Raw genomic sequence first — 27,911 nt, 5'->3', positions numbered from 1 at the left:
TATGGTGAAATTAGTGATGCCAATGAACCTAGTTTAACACAAAAAAATCTATGGTTCACTCAGATCAGAACCAATCCCAAGATCAGAAGTGGTGAAGTATACATATCGTAGTGGTGGCCCGGTTGGGTTACACAAGTTGCAGCAAAATTTTTGAAATTTTTGTCTTTCCAAACTTTGATAAAAAAAAAAAAAGTAAATACGTCCATCAATGGAGGTCATGTTAGAGAGACAAAGAGAAGAAGAAGGAGATGATGAAGATAAAAAATGAAAGAAGAGAAATATACTATCATCATCACCAAGAACTGAAATTTAGATTAATATGACAAAAAAATCAAAGAGAAAATTTTAGATGGAGAAACAAATGGGGGAGGATAAAGCAAGAAAGAGATGATGAGATAGAAAAAAAGGTTTAGAGAAAGAAAGAGAAAGCCTAAAAAGTAGGAGAGAGAGGCTCTAGGGTGGGCAATTTCTAGGGTTTTGTGCTGCTCCTCATTTTTTGCGACGGCTCCTCCGCTTTTGTGGGATTCACGGTGGTTTGTCTGATTCCTTTTGTTGTTCCCGATAGTCTCTCTAGTACTGGTTACACTTCTGTGGAAGGGTATGCCGGTGGCAGGGGAGACACAGCTTCTCCTCCCATCCTCTGGCGAAGCTTCCTCTGAACCTTTGGGGAATGAAGAAGCTTCAAAACAGAGTACCACTGGGAAGGGGAAATCGGGTGATGAATTGCATTCTTCTGATCAGGGGTGTCCTTGGAAGTCGAATGAGAGAACCTCTCGAGTGACGGACTGGGCTTCTCTCTTCCTCAATAACACGAAGGAAGTGAGCAAGACTCCATTGGAGTACACTAAACCAATGGTTATTAATGAAGAACCAGTTGCTCTGTTCTCAGTCGCTGAATTTGTTGAAGAACAGAGAGAGTGTGAAGACTGGTTAGTGGGTTCCTTTGTTGGGAGACGTATGCCTTTCCCTAATGTGTATTCAGCTCTGGAGAAGACCTGGCAACCAAAAGGTGAGTTTACCTTAACTCTCCATGGTACCTCTGCTTATATGATTAAGCTCTCACTTGAAATGGATCGTCAGCTTGCTCTGGAGCATGAGCCTCTGTTCATTTTGAATCATTTATTTGTTGTTCGACCATGGTCTCCCTTTATTAAGGAAGATTTGCACCTCCTAGCCACTGTTCCAGTATGGATTACCCTCTGGGATGTTCCATCTCTTTACTGGAATCCTAAGGGTATAGCTCGAATTGCTAGTCTCATTGGCAAGGCAATTATGTTGGATAGTCCCACTGAATCAAGGTCTCGTATGGCTTTTGCTAGAGTTTGTGTGGAAGTGGATAAAAGTTGTAAGTATCCTCATTCATTGTCCCTTGTCACTGATGAAGTGCGAGTTAATAAGGTTAGAGTTGATTATGCTTGGAAGCCTGCTTTGTGCCTAGTTGTGGTGAATTTGGGCACTTCTCTGGTCGCTGTCCTTTTGGACCAGGCTACGAGAAAGACAAGGCAGTTCCTAGGAGGCCTAACTCACAACAGGGTAAGAGTGGTGGTCTACCTGCTCGACAAATTGCTAAAGAGACTGCTAAAGGGACAATGCCTTCAGCTTCTAACCCTCCAGTTGTTACTAAGGGGGATCAAGGGAGCACAAAGGATGGTGGGACTAAGGTTCTTAGGGGGAAGCCTCCCACTGGTGATAAGGGTACTATAACTAAGAAGAAGATTCAGCCAGATGATTTTCAACATGAGTTGAATAAGGCCACTGGTCAGGGGTGTAGGTTCTCTATTCTTGATGCTGGTCCCTCTGAGCAGGTTACTATGTCTCCCCAATTGCCTGTTGCTACCAGTAGTAAACCAGTGCTTCACATGAGTGGTTTTAATCCTTTGGATGATGGAGATTGGACCCCTGTGGTTAAAAGGAAAACTAAACATATTATGAAAGGTTCTAAGTCAGTTGCTACTGCTGAGGAGCAAGGCAAATTTACTTCCAAAAGGGTGTGTCTCTCTGGAGATGGGCATCATGCTATGGAAGGCATAGAGGAGTCAAACTTGTTTGATAATGGGGTGGGTTCTGAGTTACCTCAGGGAGACCTAACCATGACTAATAGTTCTGATCTAAGGGAGAATGTGGCCAGAGTCATTGCTCTATTTGCTGAGCAAGAAAAGAGCAAGTCAATAGCCCCTGTGAGCTCCTCCTTGAGCATGTCTATTAAGGACTCTCACATCCCTTAGATGATTAGCTTGGGTGCTTGGAATGTGAGAGGCTTGAGCAGTCTCTCCACAATAAAAGAGGTCAGGGACCTAATTAGACTTAATAAGTTGAGTATGTGTGGTCTTGTTGAAACCAGAGTTTCTCTTGAGAATAAGTGTGGGGTGCAAAGGACCCTCAATCCTTTTTGGTTTTATCTTGATAACTATGATGCTAGTAGTGGCGGTAGAATATGGCTTACTTGGGATCCTAATCAACTTTCAGTAAGGCATGTTTTCTCTTCTGATCAGTTGGTTGTTGTGCAAGTCCTGTGATGCTAAATCCTTCATGCTGGCTATTGTTTATGGTTATAATACCATTCAACTCAGAAAGGAGTTATGGCATGATATAATCACTTTAGTCAGGAGCTTTGAAGCTCCATGGGCTTTTTTAGGTGACTTCAATTCAATTCTTAATCCTGATGAGAAGTTAGGTGGTGATATAGTGAGGCCTTGTCACTACAAGGACTTCTCTGATTGTGTGCAAGAGGCTGGCCTTATGGATTGTCCTCACAGTTGCTGTTTCTACACTTGGAATAATAAACAGGAGGGGGCTGATAGTATTTTTTCTAAGCTTGATAGGGTCCTCATTACCATTGATTGGTTGCATCTCTTACCTGATTCCAGAGCTCAGTTCCTTTTCCCTGGTGTAATGGACCACTCTCCTGTCATTTTCTCTCTTTGTGAGGTCAAGTGCATTGGCAGGAAACCTTTCAAGTTCTTTAACTGTTGGTGTGATGAACCTGAGTTCATGGAGATGGTCCAAGGGGTTTGGGATTGTGAGGTGCAGGGTACACCCATGTTCCAACTTGTGACAAAGCTGAAAATGTGAAGTCTATTCTTACTCAATGGAAAGTGGTCAAGTTTTCTGACTTCTCTAATCAAGTTAGTGAAGCTAAAAGAGAGGTTGAGGTGGTTCAGGCTGCCTTACATGATCACCCTCAGAATGCTGATCTGAGAAGACATGAAAGGCAAGTTTTGAGTTCCTATACTCATCTTGCTCAGGCTGAGAGTTTCATGCTCAGAGAGAAAGCTAGAGTGCAGTGGCTCAATGAAATGGACAGCAACACCAAGTTCTTCCACAATACCATTAAGGAAAGGATGGCCAGGAACAATATTAATTGCCTTACTAGGCCCAATGGTGAAATTCTCAATGAGCAGCAAGATATTGTTGATGAGTGTGTTGGTCATTATAAAGCTTTTTTTGGCCTTGATGAGGCTGTGGCAGGTGAAGATGCTGGTATTGATTCCTCTAATTTTGTTAATACTCTTCCTAATGATGATGTGGAGGTGTTACTGGACCCAGTGACTAGGGGGAGGTGGTCTTTGCTCTCTCCACAATTGGGTCTGATAAAGCCCCAGGGCTTGATGGGTTCTCCTCTTATTTTTTCAAAAGGTGTTGGTCCATTATGGGGGATGACTTTACTAGAGTTGTCCTTAGCTTCTTCAAGTCAGGAAAGTTGTTTGGGGAGGTTAATGCAACATTGCTTACCTTGATTCCTAAGGTGTCTAATGTGAATTCTATGGGGGATTTTAGACCCATTGCCTGCTGTAATGTGGTGTACAAAACCATAACTAAGATCCTGACCATTAGGCTTAAAAGGGTTGTGAAGGCCATGGTTGGAGAGAACCAGTCTGCTTTCATCTCAGGGAGATCTATCCAAGACAACATAATGCTTGCCCATGAGCTTGTTAGAGGCTATGCTAGAAAGGATGGTCCTGCTAGATGCACAGTGAAGATTGATTTAAAGAAGGCTTATGATACTGTCAGGTGGTCCTCTCTTCTTAAAATTCTCAAGAAGTTCCACCTCCCTGATAGATTTATCCATTGTATTCAAGCTTGTGTTACTACTCCTAAGTTCTTTGTGGTGGTCAATGGAGCAGGCAATGGTTACTTTGAGAGTAAGAGAGGTTTGAGACAGGGGTGCCCCATCTCCCCATACTTATTTGTTATGGTTATGGAGGTTTTTGCTGCTCTCAAGGAAGAGCATGTTGCTGGAGATTTTCACCTTCACTTTAGGTGTCATAACCCCATTGTCACTCACTTATGTTTTACTGATGATCTCATGGTTTTTATGAAAGGGGATATGGACTCTACTATTGCTCTGAGGAGGATCCTTGATATGTTATTTATTTGCACAGGTCTTGAGGCTAACAACTCCAAAAGTTCTATCTTCTTTGCTGGCCTAAGTGTGGTTATGAAGGATAGCATCATGCATATCTTGGGTTCCTATGAGATACCTTGGCTTGCCTCTTTTATCAACCAGGTTGACTTATTTTGACTGTCTTCCTTTGATTCAGAGGGTTCAGAAGAGAGTTCAATCTTGGAAGGTTAGGTGTCTAACATTTGCTGGGAGAATGCTTTTGATCAATGTTGTTCTTAATAGTATGCTGATTTATTGGATGCCTGTCTTTGTTTTGCCTAAGAGAGCTTATAAAGATATCAACAACCTATTCAATAGGTTCTTGTGGTCTTGTGTTGTTCTTGGTCCTAGGAAAGCAGCTGTAAAATGGGCTACTGTTTGTTTGCCTAAGAATGAAGGTAGTCTAGGCATTAGAAGCCTAGACACTCTCAATATGGCCTTTAATACGAGACATATATGGGATGTGGTTTCAGGCAAAGACACCTTTGGGTTAGATGGGTTCAACACAATCTGATCAAGGATCAGCTGTTCTGGCTCATGAAGACCCCTAATGATTGCTCTTGGTGTTGGAGGCAAATCCTTGGGTGTGACAAAGCTTACAATCTTATCCTGCACATCATTGGGGATGGTTCTGGTACTCTCTTTTGGGTTGATCCCTGACACCCTTTGGGTAGTCTTTACCGTAGATTTTCTACCTCTTTTAGATATAGCTCTTTCTTGCACTTGAATATCAAGGTTGATACCTTCATCAGAGATGGTCAGTGGCAGGTTCATGGGTTTCTTCATTCTCAGCTCCCTGATGTCTTTAATTGTTTGCCTGAGGTCCCTATTTCTGCTGGTGTTGAGGATAGGAAGGTTTGGAAGGTCAACTCTAGAGGGGAGTTCAACCTCAAAGACACTTATGAGGCTCTTAGGCCCAGGGCTCCTGTGATTTTCTGGCATCATTATATTTAGTTTGGTTTCCTAATTGTATTCCCAAGCATTGCTTCATTACTTGGGTGGCTCTTCATGATGGCCTTAAAACCAGAGAAAGATTGCATCATTGGGGTCTGCCTGTGCCTAGATGTTGTGGCGTCTGTTCTCATAGGGTGGAGACAATATGCCATCTTCGTTTTAAGTGTGAGTTTTCTAAAGAAGTGTGGAGGAATCTGCTGGAGCTCCTAGGGTTCTATAGAGATTGTTTCTCTTCTATAGAGGAGGAGTTTAGATGGTGTAGCACTCACTTTTCTGTTTTGGCTAGAGTTGGTTGCTTGGTGTTAAATGCTTTTGTGTATCACATTTGTCTTGAAAGAAATGCTAGAGTCTTCATAAATGTCTCTTGCACTACTACTGGCCTTGTCCATATCATTGTTGATGAGATTAAGATCAAATCAGCAGCTTGGAAAGGCAGGGTTGAACATAGTATTCTAAACTCTGTTTTTGTGGAGAATTGGAACTTGAATGTGCATCTCACTAGGCCAATTATTAAAGGTTACAGATGGGCCCCTCCAGCTCCAGGTCATGTTTTGATCAGCACTGATGGGTCCTTAGATAGTTCTTCTCCTGGGTTTGGTGCTATCCTCAGGAGTGCCAATGGGGTTGTCATTGCCTTAGGTGCAGGGTCTAGCAACATGGGTTTTGTCCTCCTTCATGAGCTTCAAGGAGTTGAACTTGGGTTGCAGCTTGCTATAAAGCATCAGTGTAATAAGGTTACCATAGCAACATATTCGATGACTGTCCTCTCTCTTCTAGCTGACTTCAACAGGCTTCCTCCTTGGAGTGTGTAGGATACTTGAGAGACTTTGGGCTGGTTTCCAACATTGTAGCATCCACCATGTGGTTCGTGAGCGTAACCAGGCTGCGGATTTCCTTGCTCAGCTCAGGCCGAATGGGGTTATAGAGCTCGATGCTACTCAGTTACCTGAAGAGCTGGCTATTACCATTAAGGATGATAGGAATGGTAGAATTCTTCTTAGGAAAGGGTGGTAGTGCTTGTGTAGTGTTTGTTTCGATGTTTTTTGCTTTTTAGCTTGTTTTTTGTCTCGGGTCCGGGCCCTTTCTTCCCAGCTCATCAATGCAAAAAAAAAAAAAAAAAAAAAGAGAACTAATGTGGAAGAATTAACTTTGGAAGAAAAAATCTTGCTTTAAAGGTCAATTGACGGTAACGACAAAAAGGGGGTCATCAGGGTATTTTTGATAAACTATGGGGCTGGGAAGTTACTCATAAAACTAGGGGTCCATTTGGGAAATAACCCTTTAAATAATAACCAGTACATAGTTGAACTTTAAATAAAAAAAAAACACATGTTGATTCCACTGCAAGGTTGTTCTGCATAATCCCATACTCACTCGATCATATCTCTCCCATTTTCCTCAACAGTCTTCTGTTAAAGAGTACTTGAGCTAGAGAGAGGCATTGAGCGATCAACTCTAAGAACAACGTCAAGATTCATGCAGCCAAGCACAATCATCACGTGTTACTTCAATTTCTTAAAATTAGCGTCGTTAAGCATTGGAATGTTGTTAATATTGGCAGAAACACTTGTTTTAAAGATAGAAGACAATAAAATATCCATGCTCAAATTAGAGCTGGATATAATTGTGCATAAAAAAGTACCAATTAAACAAATATTGCAATTTGTGGGCCCATTTTAAGAGATCAAGTGTAGCATTACTATCAAGTCTTTGGACAGAGATAACAACCTTCTAATGATCCTCTTTACTAGCACACCGACATTAATACAAGACCTGTTAAGTTTCATGCCTTTCTTTCAACAGACATAACACTCGCATGACACCTAAAATATCATATATGCATCGCCAAGATAGTCATTTAAAGGTTATCCCTTTTCCCGCTCAAAGTGACCTACGTTTGGGTCGATCACTCCACATAGGCTAGACATGTTTATCTGCATCAACCATAAAACTTTGTCAATTCGTCACTTTGGGGACTTATTGACTCAGTTTCACAGTAAATACAATGAACATCTAAGTTGTGGCATAAAAAGCATAAGATCCCATAATCATAATACAACCAAAAAAATAAACAAATACCCGAAATTGATTTTATGACATATAATCACTTGATCATGTTTCTTCTAATAGATAAAACAAATATCAACACTGATGTTATAACCATTAAAGATTACATAACTCAAATTGCATATAAGCCTGAAATCATCCTTAATACTACCATAATTTACGAAAAAAAAATATATATGTAGCATGGGTTGGCTCCCTCATGGCCAGATCTGACCGGACAACAGCTTGCAAGGCCGAGCCACCCCTTTACAAGGCTTGGCTAGGCCAGAAAATTGGTCCTCTTGGTGTTTTTTTGTTTGTATCTTCTTTCCCTTTAGGTTTCTAAGGTTTTCAAGCTATTCTTAGGTTTGTATTTGGCTACTTAGACTTGTTTGTGATAAATTCTAGAGAGAGAAAGTATTTTTTTACGAGTGATTTAGGTTATCATGCTTAGATTTTATTATGTTTGTGAATAACTACTCTCATACTTTATTCAAAGTTAACAAAAATCAATCTAGAGTTAATTACTACTTGTTTTGCTAAATAAATCCTATGTAAAGAGAAATTAGAAATCAAGAGAGTATGATTAACTGTTCCATGACATTTATGATCTTAATTACACTCTCATTTGGGCTTAAATGCAATAACCTCTCTATGTCTACCTAGGCCTTTTGTTGAGGATTAAGATGAAATCTTGATATTCTTATATATGTGTTTGTATTGGTTCGATGAGTATGTTTGATGGCTCTCCCATATTCGGTTAATCGTTTAATCTTGTTTCATGTCTTATGTCAAGCATATGTCGTAGTTACTTGTTAATCGATCTTTACAATTTTAGACTCGACGTTAATGGAATTTGATGACCTTTTGACTAGTTATGACCACTAGGTATATCTAGCACTTAAAGCATCTAATTTAGAGTCGAGAAGACTCAAACTCAAGAGTTGACCTAAACAAACATTTATATAAGTATATCTCGATGGATTCTCGAATCCCCGATATTTCTCATACTTAGAATAATATCCTAAGCCTCCGATTGAGCCCTTAGTTAATTTAAGTTTAGTAATTTCACTTTAGTTTCTTTTGGTCCGTGCCTAATCTACAAACCCCTTTCTCTTTGATTGTTAAATTACTTAGGTGTTTAGGTATAGTTTCTTTATTATTTTAGTGACAAAATTAACATTTGATCTCTAAGTTACGTTTGAGCTATCCCTGTGGATCGATTTCAGTTTTACCGAGTTACTACTTGATACCTCCAGTTAGGTTCCTTGGCTGGCACCATCCCGTTGTCTCTAGACTTCACGGTCCTATTTCTCTTGTGCAGGTCTACCGGTACCCGTTTCCTACCCAGACGTTGGTCTACCCGTACCAGTTTCCTACCCAGACGTTTGCCTACCCAGCTACCCGACTACCAGGACCGACCTTCTGCCAGTTTACCCGTCTACTTGAAGGCCTAAAGCCTAGTTGTTGGTGCCCACCCAAGGAACTCTCAAACCGTGTGACTTTCTACCCATCCACAATAGCGTTATAATGATCATTTAATAAATAACTCTAAAATATAAGCACTTGAGTAAGAAGTAAGAACAAATTTAATTCTTTATTCTTTTTTGTAGTTTTTTCTAACATAAACAACTCAACCTTAATATCTGTCACTACTATCAGCATCACCTTTAACATAACAAAAACTACAAACTACAGAAGTTTGCTATTATTATTGTCTTGGATTACAAGCTCTTAATGATGCTTCAAGATTTCATGAATGAGGAACCACCATTAATGAATGAGGCAACCAACATCAAGAAAGAAGAGTCCTTCGACTTAAATGAAGACATCGACTTAAACGAAGGCATCGCCTAAAACGAAGACATGCTAAAATGTAAAATAGAGTTTATGGGAAGGTGGTTGGTTGATTCTTATGCATTTCCGATATTCGAGAGACATAGGTACGAAGTAAGAGATCGATCGAAATTGGGTTATATTTGAAGTCTTCCAGTGTTCACGAAATTGCATACATAATGAAGATAATATGGCTCAGGTAAATAAACAATCTTATTTGTCTTTCTCTATAGTTGAAAAAAATTAGGGTTTAGAATGTTTCAAGCCCGTAAAGGATTTTCAATTGGCTAGAATGAAAAAGATCGCAAATTTTGAACAAAGCAGATGAAATTGTTTTATTTTGTCAACCATTCATTACGAAAAATACACCATATGTTATTTGATGTGGACGAAATTTATTTACATTTTTAGTTGTTCTGGTTGAAAATTTTCACTATTTTCATTCATGTAAATTTAAGTTAAACCGAAACTTGTTTGTACAAACGTCGTTTATATATTTTCGGAGTTACATCATGCTTAATTAGTTGATTTATTTTGTCCTTCTAGGCCAAGGTCTACAGGATTTCATCTCTTTTTAACTATGTAAAGTTTTGGGGGAGGAGTCGATTATTTTATCCCAATTGATTTTGGAATATTCTGGAAACAAATGAGATGTATCCCTCGAGTCCTATACTAAGCACTGCTCTTCCTTCGAGTCTGACTTGAAAAATCCTATAACAAAATGTGGTCTATACAAATTTTATCATAAATTAATTAGTTTATCTTAAATAATAATTCTTTGGGTCTAGACATAATAAGCAGAAAAGAAAATGTATGAAATAATATATGTAACCTTTAAAGACTTTTGGCCCCTTAGGATAACCTTTAAAGGCTCACGATGTCTTAAAGACACAATTCATTAATCTTCATGGATATTCATATTGTCCCTTGATGATATATTTATTTTTTTTATAATGATTCTTGTAGTCCATGTCAAAATAATAAGTGTCTTTTTTCTTTATGTGCAGTTCTTACTAATGTATGAAATAATATATGTAATGTCAATCAAGTCATTTTCTATTTTCTACATTCCAAAAATATTCCCGACCAATCGAAGTCATTTTCTCTCTAGAAAATAACGAGAGATTTCAAGTTCCCTTTCTTTTAATAATTCCTACACATTTTAGGATTCGTTTCTTTTAGAGAGTATTAGCAAAAAAAAAATCCTAGGACTTCGATGTTTCCTCTGGGGATTTAGAGAGTGTAGATATAATGGTCATGTTTTCTTTGGGATTACAAAGAGTTTAAAGACTTCATTGCGTGTTTATGGATCTGGTCTTAAGTCTACTTGCAACTAAATGTGTTTGCAACAAATACAATTTGTATCTAGAAACAGTATTTGTGGGAAGGAACAATTCGTAATTGCAGAGTTAATTTGTAAGATTTACGAACTCAATTTGCATGCCCAAACCAAATTTAGTAAAAAGTTCAAAGAGATAAATTACATTAAAAAGTATTTAGCCTTAAAAATATTGACCGTAACAATAATTATAAAATGGTTTTCATTAATTTTTAAGTTTTCCACGCCAGGAAAACCCATTTTTTAAGTTAAAAAGACAAGTTATATTACTTTTATTAAATTTTGCACTTTGTTTGGTTAAAAATGCAAAATTTATATTAGGGTTAGTTAAGCGTCCAATGTCTCTTGCATTTCCCAAGTTGTTGCAAAACGGCTGCAAACTTGTTGCTTAGCTAATGCAAACTGATGCTTAGCTATTGCAAGACTACAGCAAGTTGTTGCAAACTACTACAAACTTGCTGCAAGCTGCTGCAAAATTGTTTCAAACCATTTCCAAATTGTTGGAAACATTTTGCAAGTTATTGCGAACTACGGAAATACCTAAGGAGTTGGAGACAAAAACAAAAAATAGATGATCCTTTTTCACCGAAACAAAAACTTTATATGGAGTTTCGACCAAATTTCTCATTTCGGATCACATCTTTCCCAAATAGCTAAATCCCCTCGTCACAAATGTACTTTAATGCTAGAATATTATATTGATTGTCTCTCCTAAAAAAGAACTTAGAAAAGTAACTCAGTCCAATCTTCCATTAATTTTATATAAATATTTACATTTTACATTGTTACTACAACAAACAATACTTTCACAACAGATTCTAAAACAACTACTATTTCTATGTACACTACCTTTTACATATGAAGCAGATGGATTGTCTCCCTGATCTACCAGAATGGACACCACCTGAAACAATGCATAGTTAAGTAAGATGAAAAACTAGAAGTAGGTTAAAGGAAAGAGTTCTAAAGAGTAAGTGAAGTAGAATAAGATTTAAAAATCTCCACCATTCTGTAGCTAAATAGAACCAAGTTATGTTACAAAATTTCCAACACTATTATTAACACGAACTTTTGTTTTACTAACATGGGAAAAAGGTATCAAATCGAATCGAAGTCCTATTTTGGTTGAAGATTCAAAAGGCATTCTAGACAATTGCATTGTCCGCAAGGAAGTCCGCTCGTTCTTGGCAACTGGAAGTATTTTAGACAGAGCCCAAGGGAGTCAAGCTGGAATAACTAGAGGAGAGAGTTTATATAATATATACTTTTATTTATGTACCAGCCCTCAGGTGTCCTATTTGGGCCTAGTTCCCTTTCGTAGGCATATTTTGGTTACATCCTTCTTTCTTTGAAAGGCTTAACCATAGGTAAGAAATAAGGGAACAAATTAAGGGGGCAAGGGCCAGCAGAGTTTACAAACTCATCCAACTCAGCAATATCTGGATCTAAATAACCAAAACAGATGAAAACATACCCGACGTAGTTTTGACATAAATTCTCAGGTGAAGTAGCTTGTATAATCAACTTCTGAACTTGAAGTTTTACCGATAACCCGTGCTCGACTTCGCGAGAATCTCCAGAAATCAATGCACTATGATCTACTGCATACTGTATGGAGCTGGTTACGCTAGAAGATGACGCTCCGGTTGAAAAATCACGTCCTGTAAGTTTATTACTCATTCGTGCCATAACAACTACAGCACGCTCGTTCAATACCTCATTAGCATCGCCTAGTTGATTTACAGCCTACAAGGAATCAATTAAGCATGAATCAATTGGATTTGAACATTGAAATCTTTACAAACGAAATATTTGAGCAGTAAGAATAAGAATACCTGAAGAAGTTCTCTCTCTCTAGCACCCCGTTGAGGTTGGGCAAGCTCCCTATTTGGAGCAGATTCATCACTACTCACAACTGGTTGAACATGAGTGCTTGCAAAGTTTGAAGTTTGAGGAACTTCATTGAAATTGAAAAGCCGCCAGTTTATAAGAGGGTCATGTACAAAAGCCTGAGAAGGTAGCAAATAAGTTAACCAAGATAGTACCAGTAACATCAAAGATTAAACTATGAGATCTAATATGTAACTAAACGAAATTCAGATGCTTACTTGTATATAAGAAAAGCAAAAAAAGGAATTTCCGTAGATTATATATTATGTGTCTTATATCTTGAATGTTAATTTAGTTGCAGTGATACATAACAACCATGAAAAACTCTTCCTTGTAATAAATCTATCTACTGATTTCTCTTAAAAAATTGAATATTCCAAATTGTCTGTCGCAGAAACTGCCTGATAGAAACATCTTTCAACGTGAGATTTAAACCTTGTTCATATTACCTCCTAGTAGGAAGCTGGAAAAAAGGAAAGAACAAGACATCTCTATACCTCCATCATAGCCATGACACTATCCCTATTTGTGCGCAGGACTTGCATAACATTTTGACACGTCGATCTGAAGTTTCCCTCAATGCCGCTAACTTCCATAGCTTTCACAAGCATTCTAGTCAAACGGAACGGAACCTGTCTCATTATATTAAGACTAATTACTTTACACATTAACATATTGAAAAAACCCTAAAAACCATGAAAAAGCATTTATTATATTATAACTATATTTGGATATACTACCTTTTCAGGGAACTTCTCCCTATTCATGGAAGCTTCAAAGCAATCACCAAAATCAATATGTAAGATCTTCCCACTGCAAAAATATATAATTAATATTTAAATATGCAATTTCAACCACTTACGTTCTAAGGGGTTGATATTGTCGAGGGTAATAGTTTGTAATTTTGAGGTCTTTAGTCAGAGGGAGGCAGGATGGATAGGGTCCCCTAGGGGGTGGCATCTTTGGTTATCAGAGTAGTTCTCCTGAGCCATAGTTTTGTAAGGCCGCATAACTTGTTGGCCGGTAGTTAGTCAAGGGCTAGTCTACCTCGGATGGGAGAGATAGCCGGGATAGTTTTAGAGGGCCGCTGAGGAAGGGCCCCTGGGGAAGTTTCTTTATTAGCTTCACCAATTTTGTCTTTGTTTAATTTCCCATGTCCATATGGGTAACCACCTATGGTCTTTTGTACTCGCTTCTATTATAATAATTAAATCTTTCAAAAAATAAAAAAGGAGATAACGGCATGTCTTAGGGCACCTATAGCGATGTAGCATAAGATTACTCGGATGCCTATCTCCCAACCCAAGCAAATACCCAACCTGCACCAGAAAATTGTAATTTACTTTAAGCTTCACATCAGGATAAGTTACGGGGTCCTATGGTATGCACAACGAATCCATACCATGCTCATAACAGCCAAGCTCCTCGTGTAATTTGTCCTACGGTCTAGCCATACCTCAGAAGTACGACTTTTTAACCACAGAACCTACAATTGTTGATGCATAAGATTAAATGAGAGAGCAAATATGTGGAACAAACAAAATAGGAAGTGTAAAGAACTGAGATAATGGATTCTCGATTCCAAAAGCATTATATATCAAGTATGGGAGGTAGTATATACCCTTGATAAATCATTGCCTTCAGTGTTCTGCAAAGCATGCTCAAACACTTCAACTTTAGCTATGAGTGGCAAGTGATCATAATCAGGAGCAAAAGCTAGCATAAGTTTGTGCTCTTGATTCAAGGTAATCTGTACGGAAAGGTCAATGATAAGAGTAGTGTTTCTACGATCATAATAGAAAAACTAATACTTAATACTCAGATTAACCTTTCTGGCATCCCTGTACTCCCTAATCAAATGGTGCAAAGTATCACAGTACGGAACCCATCCAATGAGCCCACTGTTAGGAGACAATGGGATTACAGCATAACGTTGAATAGACAGATCCTTCTCTGCAGTCTCTATTGAGTTCTCCAGTAGAGTGTTCACCAGACCAAAGAGCTAAACAGAAGAATGTCAGTACTGCTTGTGTTTTACAGAAAGAAATTACGAATAGTATTCGAACATATAGTAGTTCCGTATTCTCTTGAGAAAAGTAATATGCATTTATAGTACAACCAGATAACACGCCCACATGGCACAGCTTTGAATTTATACTCCGTTAGGTACTTATGTTAGGGATGATAGGTGTGGATGGAGTATGAAACTAGAGGGCCTGGGAATGGCGGGGAGAGGAGTAGCATTACAGGGATTGGCTCTCATATTGTGTAGTATAGTTATTACACCTCATATTGTATAATATGGCTATCTGACACTTTGATAGATAGTATAAATTAAATCATTAATTAATTAATTAAATTGACAGATAAATAATATAGTAGTATGTAAATATAAATATTATATATATAATTATATATATACTTATTTGCACGACCAAACACCTAAGTTTTCTATCTGCCACCTGAGAAGGCACTAAATAAGAAATGAGGGAACCAAAATTTATCTGTCCTTTCATCGTGGGGGAGGGAGCATATGCGTAGGCATTGATGTAGAACAGTAGAAGTGAGGTGTTTCTGATTAAATAGCAGCATTACCTGCATTACACGCTCATCTTGACGCAAATCTTCATGCCCCTTGAGCAAAAATGCATAATCTTCTCCATCACTCCCATGAATTGTCAATTTCCGGGGACGCTGTTTGGATGTTATCACAACAAGCTGTGGTGCAAACGAGGCGATAGTAACCACAGGTGAACCTGAAACAGAAGTAGATGCAAAATTCAGATCGGCATAGAGTTAGTAAGGTCCAATACCACTAGATCTGCAGCAGTAATCTATGTCTGTGGACCTGCACGATATGTTCCAGGCACAGCAAGCTCCAAGTTCCGGCAGTTCAGTAACTCTGGGGAAACAGACTGCAGTTTAAAAAGTCCACGGGAAGTTAATATTGAGATCACTAAGTGTGTTCGTGTCTGTGTGTGTGTGTTCGTGTGTGTGTGTGTGTGTGTGTGTTTGCTCCTTGCCTGCAAGTCTAGTGTTGTAAGACTGGGAAGCTGCTTGTCGATTCGTCTGAATACATGATAATAGAGATCCCAAGCCTGGTAAAAAATAGTCCATCAATCAATTATATCAATTATAGTGTTAATGGAACATACTGATTAACAGTTAAAGCAAGATAAATTTGACAGGGTAGCGGAGAATGGAGCATGTCTCCCAATCAATGACAACAAGGATGGACATTAACACAGTAGTGGTTTCTTATGAACGATGGAAACCACATCACAGAGGAAAAAAACACCATATAGTGTCTCAAGGCACCTTCATAGTTGTATAAACAATGATCCGTCAATAGAAACTAAATAGGCGGCATCCTATTCTTTCATGAACTAGGTAATAAGTTTAGGCCAGTTTGAAAGATAGAAAACCAGCATTGGAAATTCTTCAACTAAAACTTTTTAATACCTGAGTGAGTTCAGCATCTTTCCCAGTTTTCTTATACTTCATGCAGCATTCGTATGCCTCCAATAGCTCGCGGCCATATGCCTAATCCACAACAAATTAAGAGATTAAGGTTAACCAATGAACAGAAAAGGTTAGTCTAAAACTACGATCTGAAGATTAAAAGATCCATACTAAGTGTGACCCCTGGATTCATGGAAAGGTTTAGATGCTGAAGATTGTGCTCTACACTTTATGAGTTGACGGGCACCTAGATGACCCCAGCCTCAATTTAAACCAAATGGCTAGTGATGTCGGCGACTGCATGTCAGAAACACTTAGGTGGTGTTTGTCTTTCAAAAAACAAAAACTGACTCCGAAAACGATAAAAACTTATCATATAACAGTTGATGCACATTCTGAAATCGGTCTTAAAACAATCTCTGTTTCCAATTTTAACATATTTTACAGCTGAAAACTTGTGCTTTTCAGATGAGACCTCTATTACAATCTCGCTCAATCAGATGCATACAAGAAAGATACATCATCTCAGACTTCAGAAAAACAAACTTTACCTTAGCATTAGTTAAGGAAGACAATAACTGTGACACTACAAGGACTAAGAAAACAACCTGAATGAAAGTCTGTTCCTTCAGGGTGTGAGCTCCTTCCTCAAGCATTTCATGTAGTGGTTCCAGAACCTTTAACATGCCTTCAATGTTATGCTCCCCAAAGTACAACCTGCTAGCTTCTTCAAGTGCTTCATGCCACATTTCATGCCAAAGTATCGCAACTCTGATCAATTCCTTCGACACAAGTTGTGCCTACAGAAGACTACCTCATATAAGATGATAAATACCAGCATGTAAATTGAAGAATATAATAAATCAGATAAATAATCGTTGACCTGATCCACAAGTACACCGCTATGCTGCCTGACTCGTTCAACCACTTCTTGGGCAGCGGCTTTGCGCAAATTGCTTATTGATTTACAGGCGACCAGAAGAGGGTACATAAGGGCCTGCCAGAGACTCAGAGTGACATAATTACATTTTATTAATGGACAAGAAAATAGACACAGTCACAAAGGGAATCACTTTTGTCAATTATTAAAAACGAGTAGTAAACATAAAATAATAGCACAAATACTGTAAGGAATCCTCAAAAGAAGAAAAAGCAGTATGAAATAAACAGCGCGAGCAAAATTTGAGTAAAATTCATTACACAACAGTATAACACCTGTTCATCTACTTCGCCAGAGCTGAAACTATTTAATGGTAGGTGAGTCGTGGAGTTTTTGGAACTTGAGTGTTTGAGCACTGACCCATGTGAAATTGGTGTTGATGTTATTGATAGCTTTTCGGCCTCTCCGTCTCATAAATGTGAAATGTATTTTTAGCCTCCCCAATCAAAGGCCTGGTAGGGCTGAGGTTACAGGTTTTCAAGGATGCAATAGTGAATATGAGTTGATGATTGCCCAAAAGGTCATACATACATTCGATTATTGTGGGCAAAATGGGATTACAAACTTTGCGAAGTAATTGGGTAGATATTATGTACTTTTTTATGCTTGAAGATTCCTAATATAATTCTGAAACTTTTAAAAAAACAGCTCTTTTACTTGATTATTTTTCCTTCCCTCTTTGCCCGAGATCTTTTTACTCAAGGAACAGAGCTGATGAAACTGGTTTTCTGCTCTTCACATAGTATGTCCTGTTCTAGTGATTTTTATATATTATTCCTGAAAGCATAAACATAGTAAGAAAGACAAGCACCAGAAATTCAGTTAAAACAAACCTGTGGATGCCCTCGTCCTATTCGCACGAGTAGTGACTGTATGAGTTCTCTCACAGCATGATTATTTGAATGTATTCTAGCTATTATTTGAGGTAAAACCACCAGCCAAGTGTCTATATTAACATATGCAAATCCCTTCTGGAGTGCCATTTGAACCTCTGCTGTAGCTCCGTGGTTAAACCACAAGGTGAGAAGACGAAGAATATCCTGAAAAAAACAGCATACGAATATCTTTTTTTAGAAAAATATTAGACAACTATAATTTTCAACGTCAAACCGAGATTGAACTCTAAAATAAACATAGAGACAGATAGGAGAAAAAACAAGTAGACAATTTAACTTCTTTAGTACTGCGAGCACATAAATAATTGATGTACCTACAGATTATCCTCAAGTATTTTTGGCATATGACCAGAAAAACAGTTGCACACTTTAATTAAATCACAACGTCTGGTCCTAGTTTATCTTTTCGCATATTATATACAACTCCCATGATTACCATCCAAACAAAAAAAAAATAATACCTATGTTCTTGTATAATACGAAAAAGAAAAAACCTCGCTATTTATGTTTACACTTTGTTTACAATTACATTTGGGCCCACATATAACATGGTACGGAGTATAATTCAAGATGGACTTCTTCTTGGGTAGATAATCCCCAAAGGCTTCGGGTAATCATTTCACCATTTCTACAAAATTGTAATCATGCACACCCAAAACTTGATCAAATCCAAGTTAAAACAGTCTTAAATATTACCTCACCAAAATCAGTCTCGGATAAGAAATACACAATCAGGATACTCCATTTTTCTTAGTCGTGGTCCTATATATAGTGGACACTAGTAAGAGGTATTGTTATCTAATACAGATACGTGAAGACAAAGGCAACTACAGAGACAGGAGAGGACGGTACACATCTATTTTAAGTTTTGGACCAACCACCGTTAATTATAGTACTATACAGAAAAAGACGCCAATCTAGAATAGGATTTTATGGTCCTAACACAATTTTGTAAGGAAGGTCCCACAAGACGTATACAAAACCTCACATTATACCTACTATAGTTATTACGGTATCCAAATGCAAATTCAACTACCCGAGGATGAGAACGCTAGGATGAGCAACAGAGAAGATACATACTTGTAGACTATCATCCACTCCTTTAGCAGTTGCTGCACATGCAATTGAATGAAAATACCCAGTAACTGCTGCAACAACATATTGTCCCGCATAATCAGGAAAACCTCTCAAGGTGTAATGTGACATCACTGCAGTATTGAACAGCGCCCATTTGTGCCATGCTTTCGCCCTATCAGTTGCACATTGGGTGGCATTCCTAAATGCGATAAGGATTTCTGCATACCAAGGTAGTCAATCAGCATAGGAGGCATCACCATGAGAAACCTGAACTATTAAATAACAAAATACTAAGAACCTTGAATAGAATCATCATCCAACACAGGCGACAGTGCCCACTTCCAAGCTCCAAGTCTCAGATAGACCCGGGCAATAAGAGGAACATGTGCACTTGAAGAACTAACCAAACCAGTTGGTGTTCCAGGTGAACTACGCAGTGCAGTGGAAAGCTCCACAGCTAGATCCTGGAAAAGACAAACAGTTGATCAAGCAATAATACAACTAATTAATTCCATCTTGAACTAGACATGATAGGTGTAGAAGAAGAATTAAAAGAGATCCTGCTACCTGCAACCTTGCAAATGCTTCCCTTCGTTTACCATCCTCCCCAAGGGACCATTGATATTTCAAATATGCCAGAATCACTTGTGGAGGCCCATGATCAAGCAAATTTCCCAGTGAAGTTTCTGGATCATACTGGATTTAACAAAGGAAAAGGGATAGTTTGGCATCAAGTAGGAACAACAACAATGACAAGCAAAATCTATTCACCTCAAGAGATGTAACACTAACCGATAAGAGTTTGACTAAAGTGGACCGAGCCTGACTTATCCTACCACTCTTACGGCAGAGAGAAGCGAACTTGAGCCAAGTGTCTATGTCTTCTGTTGGGGGCAGCACAAGTGCACGAACAGCAAGAAGTGCTTGCCAAACCTGTAAATTTCACACATAACAAGTAGTGAAAAACTTTATGCATGCCAAACAACAAGGTTCGCAAAGCAGCTACTGACATCTAAGTTATCTAAAATAATAAAAACACAATATTTTTATTATACATTAGGGATCACACAATAAAAATAGATAAGTGAAGCTTGAAATCCATCTCACAGAGAAAACCACTATCTCACACCTATAGCAATTATAAGTTATAACTAGTAGATATAAAACAGATCAAATGTAAAGGCATATCGACCTCAACATTCCGCTTTGTTCCTTGTATGCGTTCGGTCCACATATTACGGATCAGGGCTCGCCGCCCTTCAGCAACAGGATTTACCATTGGAAGAGTATAGTAATCAATCACCTGCAATACATATGCTCAAAGGTTAAGCATGGATGTAGAGTTCAATTGGGAGGGTTGGATAATGTGAGATTGTAAATCCAAAGCTTCCCCCCACTCTTCTGCACATAGGTTTTTCCCTTTTAATTAATTCAAATTTTTCAAAAAAAAAAAGTCCATCGTAATAACATAGATCAAGCCGAATAAATTAATGAAAATAGAAATCAAATGAAGTGTACCTCCTCTAATTCTGAAAGCTGTTGAACCCGAACCATATTGCTGTAAGCACGATCATAACTCTCGAGAACCTATGCAATAAGAGGTACCGCTCGGTGTCATAATTTCCAGGAAACTGGAACAGAAAGCTGACTCTTCTATGAAGGCCAAATAGAAATTTCTGAAGTATTACACTCTAACAGGAAGATCCATGAAAACAAACAGGACATGACACACCACTGAATGTCCAAAAATAAATAAACACAGCAATCCATTATCCATATAAGCATCTTAAGCCGAGGAACATGATATAATAGTTAACACTTCCAAGGTCCAAGAAAGGTAACATGATGAAGAAAAAAATGATTCTAGCACAGTTCATAAAGCACTAACTTGACCCAATTAAGCAAGAAAAATAGTTATGTCCAAGCAAAAATCTAAGTATATACTAGTATACTACTACTTGATAAATCAAGTGTACGACAATTTTTTTTTACCAGAGCAAGTAACGTGGTCCTCACCCTACAGAAGAGCTATGACCTCATTTATTCATGAGGTAGAACTTCAATCAGAAAAGCCTTTACCTCTGAAACCTAATTTCACATACTGCAGTTTGGGTATTTGAAAATTAAGAAATAGAGCTATATTTAAAAGAGAAAGGGCTGAAATTGATAACTCCTATGCTACTTTTTTATCGCAACAAAGGAAAAACTGAAAACATTTTGTTTCATGTAGGGACCAAGGACTTCACAATAAATTGAAGGCTATTTCTGCAGCACTTTAATTCGTTTTTAGTTGTTGGTTATTTGGATGTTCTTCAGGTCGTTTTCTTTTTCTGGAACTATGAATTAACATATATTGAAAAGGAGAAAGGATTCAGCAAAGCCCTAGATCATTCTTCAGATCGTTTTTCACTCCTTGTAATATATTTCATCAATATACAATAATGCCTCTTGTTAAAATAAATTTATAATTTAAGACTTGTAAGTTGTAACGAGACTCCAAGCAAGTTCAACTGCAAGACCACGCTTAAAGCGAAACTACAATAGATACCGCAGAAATAGCTCAGATAAATCTAAGTCGTTCTTTGGGAATTTCAAACCATTAAAATGGAAGCACCAGTTATTTCGAAGCATCTCCTTCAAGATACAAGGATCACTCTATGATACGTGCCTACTATATTGAGACAGAATCACATTAAGCTTTCTACAGTTTCAATTGCAGTAATTAGCAAAATGATTTACTCGGAACCTATTTCTACAAAACCTGTACTGGACAAAAAGATTTTTACCAAGAATGAATTACCAACTAAGATTCTAAGACCCAACTTGGAAACAAGAACCTCCTTAGTCTTTGGGAAATATCCACAAGATGTCTAGACCCTAGCGCTAAAGATAAATGCATCATAAGATTCATAACCAGCCTGTAAAACAGGGTAACAAACACAATTACCAATGCTGCAAGTTCTGTTGCTAAACATCTCCGTGCTCTCTCTACAAACTCGCGTGCTTCATCATACTGGAAGGTGAGAAGAGCACTTCAGAAAAAAATTGCTACAAGACAGAAACACATAAAAGCAGGAATAGATGTAGATAATAATGAGGAAGATATATACCTTTCCACGACGAACCAATAACACAGCCCTAAAGAAAGTACCGTTACTACTACCGTCACCCGTCGCAGCAGTGTTGCCCATAATCCTGAGCTTGGTTTCATCTCCATCATCCAAGCGAGATACATATTCTGCCATTTGATCCCACTCTCCCATGTTCCAAGCAGCACTAGCAGCCTGTGACATATACTATATCATATATGTAAACATAAAGAGCAGGCATGGTAATAAGAATTTAGAAAGAGATCTAACCATTGGCGCCATTTCAAGTCGAGCTGAATGCTCTGCAGGGGTCCAATACTCCTTGCAGAGGTTATTAAGCTCTTCCCAGCGAGCCAATGCAGCAAGGCATCGCATTCTCCCTACAATAAGTAGAGAAACAGAAGACTTAGCCCCAACTTGTTATAGACATAGAAACAAAAAGCCATATACCAAAATATATGATCTACAGACTAGATAACATCGGACAATCGCTTTTAGTTTAAAAATTGAAACTATCTAGACGAATATATATAGTGAATGACACATTGGCACAATATTAGAATATCTAATATCCAAAAACAAGGCATTAGATTTTGATATCGATTTTGTTGGAAAAAGAAAAATATGTCAAAACATTTGGTTAATCTTCCTTGGGAAAAATTATAGATGTAAAAGATGGAAATATTTCTCATTTACTAGTTACGATGAACTATTAGCTTTAAAATGTTCTTAACAACAAATCACATTTAATTTTCTAAGTCCAGATTATGTTAATCCCAATTAGTGTGTCATTAAGGCTTAAGAACATGTGCTAAAAGTTTAAATGGTGTACGGTACATCAAGTATTACATACCATGTGAACACCATCGCAGTGGCATACTTGTAAATAAAAGCAAGTGCAAGGTTTTTCTCAATGCTTTTTATGGATAAGCACTGAAACCTTCTATAAACTTCAAAATTAGTTTTTCTTTTAACTAAAAAATCTTATCTAACAACTCTCTCCACCAGATAGGGGAAATTATACATAAAATATAATAGAGAAACCAGGAAGTACTATGGTTATAATTCAGTTTGTGTTGGTTTCTCCTCTATATAGTCAAAGTTATATAATAGTTGATTCTAGGCATTACTCATTAGAGAGTGATTTCAGTATATACTATACAGTATAAACTGTGACTATGATCTTTTAAGGCTGACATTAACTCTAATTTTAGCTGAAATGCTAGCATAGACTACTTAGGAAGACAAATCATCCTCCTAAAAAAATCATTTTTGATATCATTTTATGAGGGCACCACATGCAAGCATCAACAATGTGCAATATTAAGCATATGTTGTGCTTTTGTGTTAAACAAAACAAAGGATGCTGTTCTTTACTCTTTTTAGTCTGAGGGTGAAATCAGTCTGCTTGGTTGGCTGGTAACATGTATGTCTTCCACTAGAGATACCAAGGTTTTCATCTTACCATCTATAAAAATAAATAAACTATGCCAAGAACCACGGACAATCTATACTAGATGTAAATCAATCATTAATATGCTACTTACTCGCCTAAAAGAGACATTGAAAAAGAAAGAACACATCACATACATTTTGTTCCAAAGAAAAAAAAATTCACAATGAGTGTCTTTTTCTTTCTACGGATTTTCATTGCCCATATATCTAATTTATGGTTCAATAGTTTATGGGCAGTTCCCATTATATTTTATTGTTTTCCCTGTAATTTTCAGGTTGCACGAAACAAATTTAACTTTTCTTACTCTATCTACAAATTTCAGCTGGAACATAATATTGTTCATCAAATGTTTAGTTGGTATGATTTGAGACCTCAGGTAGAAGATCAAGCATATCAGTGTGCCTGACCTACTCCTACCTGCATTTTGACAATCTCGATAGGTTATGTTTCAAGACTATTACATCACAAATGGAAAGAGAGGAACAACAAAATGTTCAAAGACAGGCCGTTAGAATGCTCCATCGAGGATGAGGTTAAATGCATGCTTTAGCTCTGCAGTAGGAGAACAAAATCTGTAATGATAATCTCATTTTATGATTTTGTTTTCAATTGGGAGAATAGCATTATGTAACACAATCTACCACCAATTGTATCCCCTAAGGGTGTTTTTCAATATTAATTCAAATGATTCAAAAAAAAAATCCTACGAGTTGAGTGTACTTGAAAGTTGAAGCTAGCAAATAGCACACTAGAGTATGGATTAAAAGATCCAAAAAATCATTGTTCATATGTTCCACCTTATTATTGAAAATTGTATCAGGTGTAGCATGTCCTAGTTTTGCTATAAATGTTACTGAATTAACATGTTGGCATGAGACCTCAGACTCCCTCGCCTCCCTCCAAATTTAGAACCTCCATGCAATTTAAAAATAAGTAAAGTAGTATTGCTAGTTGCTACTGACAAAAACCTCCATCCCCGCCCCCACCCCCAACCACATATCAAGAAAATTAGCAGTAAATAACCCAAATGGCTGTTTCCGGCCTGCAATGTACTTGTTCAATCTTATAATAAAAATTTATGACACACCGTAGTCTTCCGTTGGCCTAAGAGAAAAATAGACAATTGCATTATCTAACAACTAACTCGGAGGCTAGTTTTGATTTTTAGAATGTTGTAATAATGGATCTACATCTGGTCTTCTGGGCCAAACGTGGCACTTATACCTTCTCTACAATTTTTAATATGAATTCTTTCTCTAGTTTAACAGAAAAAGCAAGCTTCAAAAGTTAGATGAATAGATGACCAACCTAATGTAGCTTCCATATTGGGATTCGATGCTTGAGATGCTTTGGCAGTGTATGCCTTCAGAGCGTCATCCCACCGCTGCAGTTTTTCATACCTAAAAGCTCACCAAAAAAAAAAACGAAAAAGATCTTGATAAATATAGGAAATGCATTTTGACAATGGAGTGAAGGACCATGAAAAGCATTAAGTGAGTAAAATTAAGTTTATCAAGCTAAACAGCCAACAATTGCATCTCCAAATATACAAGGAGTACACAAATATACCAGGATTCTTTTAATTGGACATCCAAATTTTGTTGAGCGTAGGTCAAGATCCCGACTGCAGCCTGGAGAAGTGAAGCAAACCTTGATTAGTAAACTGACATAAGGCGGTAGGAGGATTCGGCAAACACCATGCTAGATTATAAGCTCACATTGAGGCACAATCTCTTGATAAAGACACAATAGATACCTCATGCTGGTGCAACTGATTATTTATATGTATGAGAGCCTCAACGACGGCAACTTGACTGGCATCCATCTTTTTCGATCTTGCACCTTCAAACTCCATCTCCTTATAATGGAGAGCCTTTGCAAATGCGCGACACTGATGAAAAGTACTCCTCAGTAAAAGACAGGTAATATCAAGCAATAAATCTGAAGAGTAGGAGAAATGTAGCGTCACCAAACCCATAACATTTCTATGGAAAATGTAAATTTACCTTCTCGGCAAGAGCACCAAGGAGTCGGATATCTATAGGGAGTGGTTTCTCGTCATGTTCCATAAACTCCGCCTGCAACAATCACGGTTTAGAATTTCGGACCAAATTTTTGTAACCAAATGTCCAAAACACTATCGGGTTACTACAACCCTGCCTTAATCCAATTCACAAAACATGCCACCAATCAATCCAAATAAATAGTTTCCAAGTTGCAAGCCAGTTTAGTGCTAAACATCACAAAATTCAGTCTGTATACATTGATATAATTTCTGGCCTATCCTTTATTACTATTGGTCCGTTTGGAGAATAAGGCCAGACAATTTCTTCGACGAATGCATACTTGTCATGATATCTATTTTGTTGCTAAAGTCAACCTATAACGCCACGGTTAACAGTAGATCATGCAATGATAATGCTCATCTTTGAGTATAGTCGTACCAGTACCAAACCTTATACATAACTGAAATGATTTATTATTCTTACAAGTGAATGACGCATAATAGTTACATCTAAATATTGCATCATTGTGAATGACAGCAAGTCATTCCAAAAGTTGCTTACCAAGTTCAGGAGAGTTGCCAGAATTTCGGGAGGAATATTTGGAGACGAAAATGCCATTTCTAAACTCCGAACTAACTGTTGCTGAGAGTTATCATTCAGTTGCGACCAGCAACTCACAAAACCAGCTGCAAACAACTCCCTTCCAACAAAAGGCTGCAATTTCTGAAGTCAGAAACTAAACCTTAATTTAATGGAGAATAAGAGTACGACAATTTGTCCTTCACCTGCAATTGTGCAAGCCTTGCACAGGTCCGCAAAGCGGGGGAAGGAGATTCTTTGAGAAGTTCAATACTAAAATGTCTCATCCACTCTGCCCAATCTTCCTTCGTACTCCTCTGAGAAGCCTCACCAGCCATTCTTAGTCGACCATCATTAACCTGTAAGAAAGTAATTTTTAATTTAGAGAAATATGTGGGGAGGAGATGTACAGCACGGTCTTAAGGTATAACACAAAACATAAAAAGGGTAAGAAATCACTCTGGGCGATGCTTACTTTAGATACTAATATACAATTCATAAACGGTGGCTAACTACATAAAAGCTGCGGAGGAATCACAAGATCAAGACAAGAAATGATTGTGACAACAGCTCTGGACTAGCTCCAAAGTCCTTACAGAAGCTTGAAGTGCATGTCAACTTAAATACCATCTTAGTGCTCAAAGAGTACAGATAATATTTTACATTCCCATTTCCGAACTAAAATAATATCATAAAAAAGAACATGATTCCAACTCATTGTAAGACAGGTTTAACTATTCTACCTTTTCGGGTCGATCAAATTCAGCCTTTATATGCTACTCTAATAAAAATATCATAATTTGCAAGGAATTCCAAGAGGATGAAAAAAAGTAACTTGAAGAAACCGTCAAACTCCACTCAAGTTGAATCCAGAAGGAGAAGTGAACAAGATCTTGCTATCGTTTATGAAGTAATACAAAGAGGAGACTATGTCAGGTCAATTTCGGTGTTCTCTTTTTTCGTTTAGCACTTTCTTTGCACCACGAACAAAAAAAAACTTTAAATGTGATTAAGTGACTGATTCTTCCAACATTAAAGCATCAGCTAGTAATGTGAACCAACTTGTGGCAAGAAAAACGATTCAAGTATACTTGTTCATGTAAAATGAAGCTTGAATGTTGAGAAGAACGAGCAAAGCAACACAATTATCACTTGTCTTATGACACATAATCAACCAGGGATAAGTGTTTTTTCACCAAGTTTGGATACAATCTGAAAGTTATGTAACAGACCCAAGCATACAAATAAATAAAATGTGAAAAATTAACTAGCAAGCAAAGCATTATTCTAGAAAGAATTTACTTGATGGCTTCTTGGTTGCTTCTGCATTTCAGAGCCTTCCTCAAAAGGTTCGTTCTCCACATCATTCAAAGGGTCACTAATAACATCAACAGGATGTCGTCGAGCCAATCTTTGGGCAGAAGATCCTAGTATCAATGGCTCATGTCTCTGAAAACGACCTTCAATTTCATCAAATTCCTTATGCTGAAAATAAAGGAGATTTTCATGTGTCAAATCTCAACGATGAAACGGAAATTCACCATATAAAATTAAAACTGAAGTAAGTTATCAAGGATAAGCTAAAAGAAGACCCTCAGGCGGTGTTTCAGCAAAAGCTTATGAATTGATGGTACAAAAATGTTGAAGTCCTCCCCAAGAGCATGAGCCAAACAGCAAAGGGCATCAACAGAGTCCTTCCTAAGCTCGTCATTCTTTCTGTGAATGGAAGCATGAAAATAGATCAAATCATAAAACGAAAATTGTGAACTTTTTTCTCGATCAAAAAGAAAAACATAAACAACTGAAGTAATAAATAGCTTGTAAGTTGTAACACATACGAGGACTAACACCAGCGCCTCTAATTAAATTAATTTCATGGACCAAGAAAAAGAATATCCATTAATTAACAAAATTGTACGAGTACCCAGAAGAAAGGGCCCAAAAAGTCAAACAAACG

The 27,911-nt window shown here is 37.6% G+C and overlaps 1 protein-coding gene across 1 annotated transcript in view; it reads right to left on the bottom strand.

Moving 5' to 3' along the window:
• Positions 1 to 11,282: 11,282 nt before the first annotated feature.
• The window catches only part of TOR (target of rapamycin), a 35,316-nt gene continuing 18,687 nt past the window's right edge, over positions 11,283 to 27,911 (bottom strand). The window contains exons 25-57 of the mRNA XM_086641914.1: positions 27,547 to 27,670; positions 27,257 to 27,439; positions 26,161 to 26,313; positions 25,937 to 26,089; positions 25,376 to 25,447; positions 25,126 to 25,260; positions 24,939 to 25,000; positions 24,678 to 24,769; positions 22,184 to 22,293; positions 21,935 to 22,108; positions 21,772 to 21,837; positions 20,343 to 20,411; positions 20,017 to 20,127; positions 19,617 to 19,757; positions 19,392 to 19,520; positions 19,123 to 19,288; positions 18,828 to 19,042; positions 17,685 to 17,891; positions 16,795 to 16,908; positions 16,520 to 16,711; positions 15,912 to 15,992; positions 15,473 to 15,547; positions 15,298 to 15,364; positions 15,045 to 15,205; positions 14,278 to 14,451; positions 14,071 to 14,199; positions 13,852 to 13,935; positions 13,707 to 13,768; positions 13,190 to 13,262; positions 12,947 to 13,081; positions 12,395 to 12,568; positions 12,034 to 12,305; positions 11,283 to 11,463 (exon numbers count right to left, since the gene is read on the bottom strand). Of these exons, the coding sequence (XP_086498040.1) occupies positions 11,445 to 11,463; positions 12,034 to 12,305; positions 12,395 to 12,568; positions 12,947 to 13,081; positions 13,190 to 13,262; positions 13,707 to 13,768; positions 13,852 to 13,935; positions 14,071 to 14,199; positions 14,278 to 14,451; positions 15,045 to 15,205; positions 15,298 to 15,364; positions 15,473 to 15,547; positions 15,912 to 15,992; positions 16,520 to 16,711; positions 16,795 to 16,908; positions 17,685 to 17,891; positions 18,828 to 19,042; positions 19,123 to 19,288; positions 19,392 to 19,520; positions 19,617 to 19,757; positions 20,017 to 20,127; positions 20,343 to 20,411; positions 21,772 to 21,837; positions 21,935 to 22,108; positions 22,184 to 22,293; positions 24,678 to 24,769; positions 24,939 to 25,000; positions 25,126 to 25,260; positions 25,376 to 25,447; positions 25,937 to 26,089; positions 26,161 to 26,313; positions 27,257 to 27,439; positions 27,547 to 27,670 (4,174 nt within the window). The 3' untranslated portion in view covers positions 11,283 to 11,444. The remainder of the gene's footprint in view (positions 11,464 to 12,033; positions 12,306 to 12,394; positions 12,569 to 12,946; positions 13,082 to 13,189; positions 13,263 to 13,706; positions 13,769 to 13,851; positions 13,936 to 14,070; positions 14,200 to 14,277; positions 14,452 to 15,044; positions 15,206 to 15,297; positions 15,365 to 15,472; positions 15,548 to 15,911; positions 15,993 to 16,519; positions 16,712 to 16,794; positions 16,909 to 17,684; positions 17,892 to 18,827; positions 19,043 to 19,122; positions 19,289 to 19,391; positions 19,521 to 19,616; positions 19,758 to 20,016; positions 20,128 to 20,342; positions 20,412 to 21,771; positions 21,838 to 21,934; positions 22,109 to 22,183; positions 22,294 to 24,677; positions 24,770 to 24,938; positions 25,001 to 25,125; positions 25,261 to 25,375; positions 25,448 to 25,936; positions 26,090 to 26,160; positions 26,314 to 27,256; positions 27,440 to 27,546; positions 27,671 to 27,911) is intronic.

The sequence above is a fragment of the Eschscholzia californica genome, unplaced genomic scaffold, assembly GCF_041429995.1.
Source record: "Eschscholzia californica isolate CP2 unplaced genomic scaffold, dmEscCali1.0.p SCAF_5, whole genome shotgun sequence".
NCBI lineage: Eukaryota > Viridiplantae > Streptophyta > Magnoliopsida > Ranunculales > Papaveraceae > Eschscholzia > Eschscholzia californica.
The sequence above is the reverse complement of the archived record's forward strand: the minus strand, read 5'-3'. Positions and strand labels throughout refer to the sequence as shown.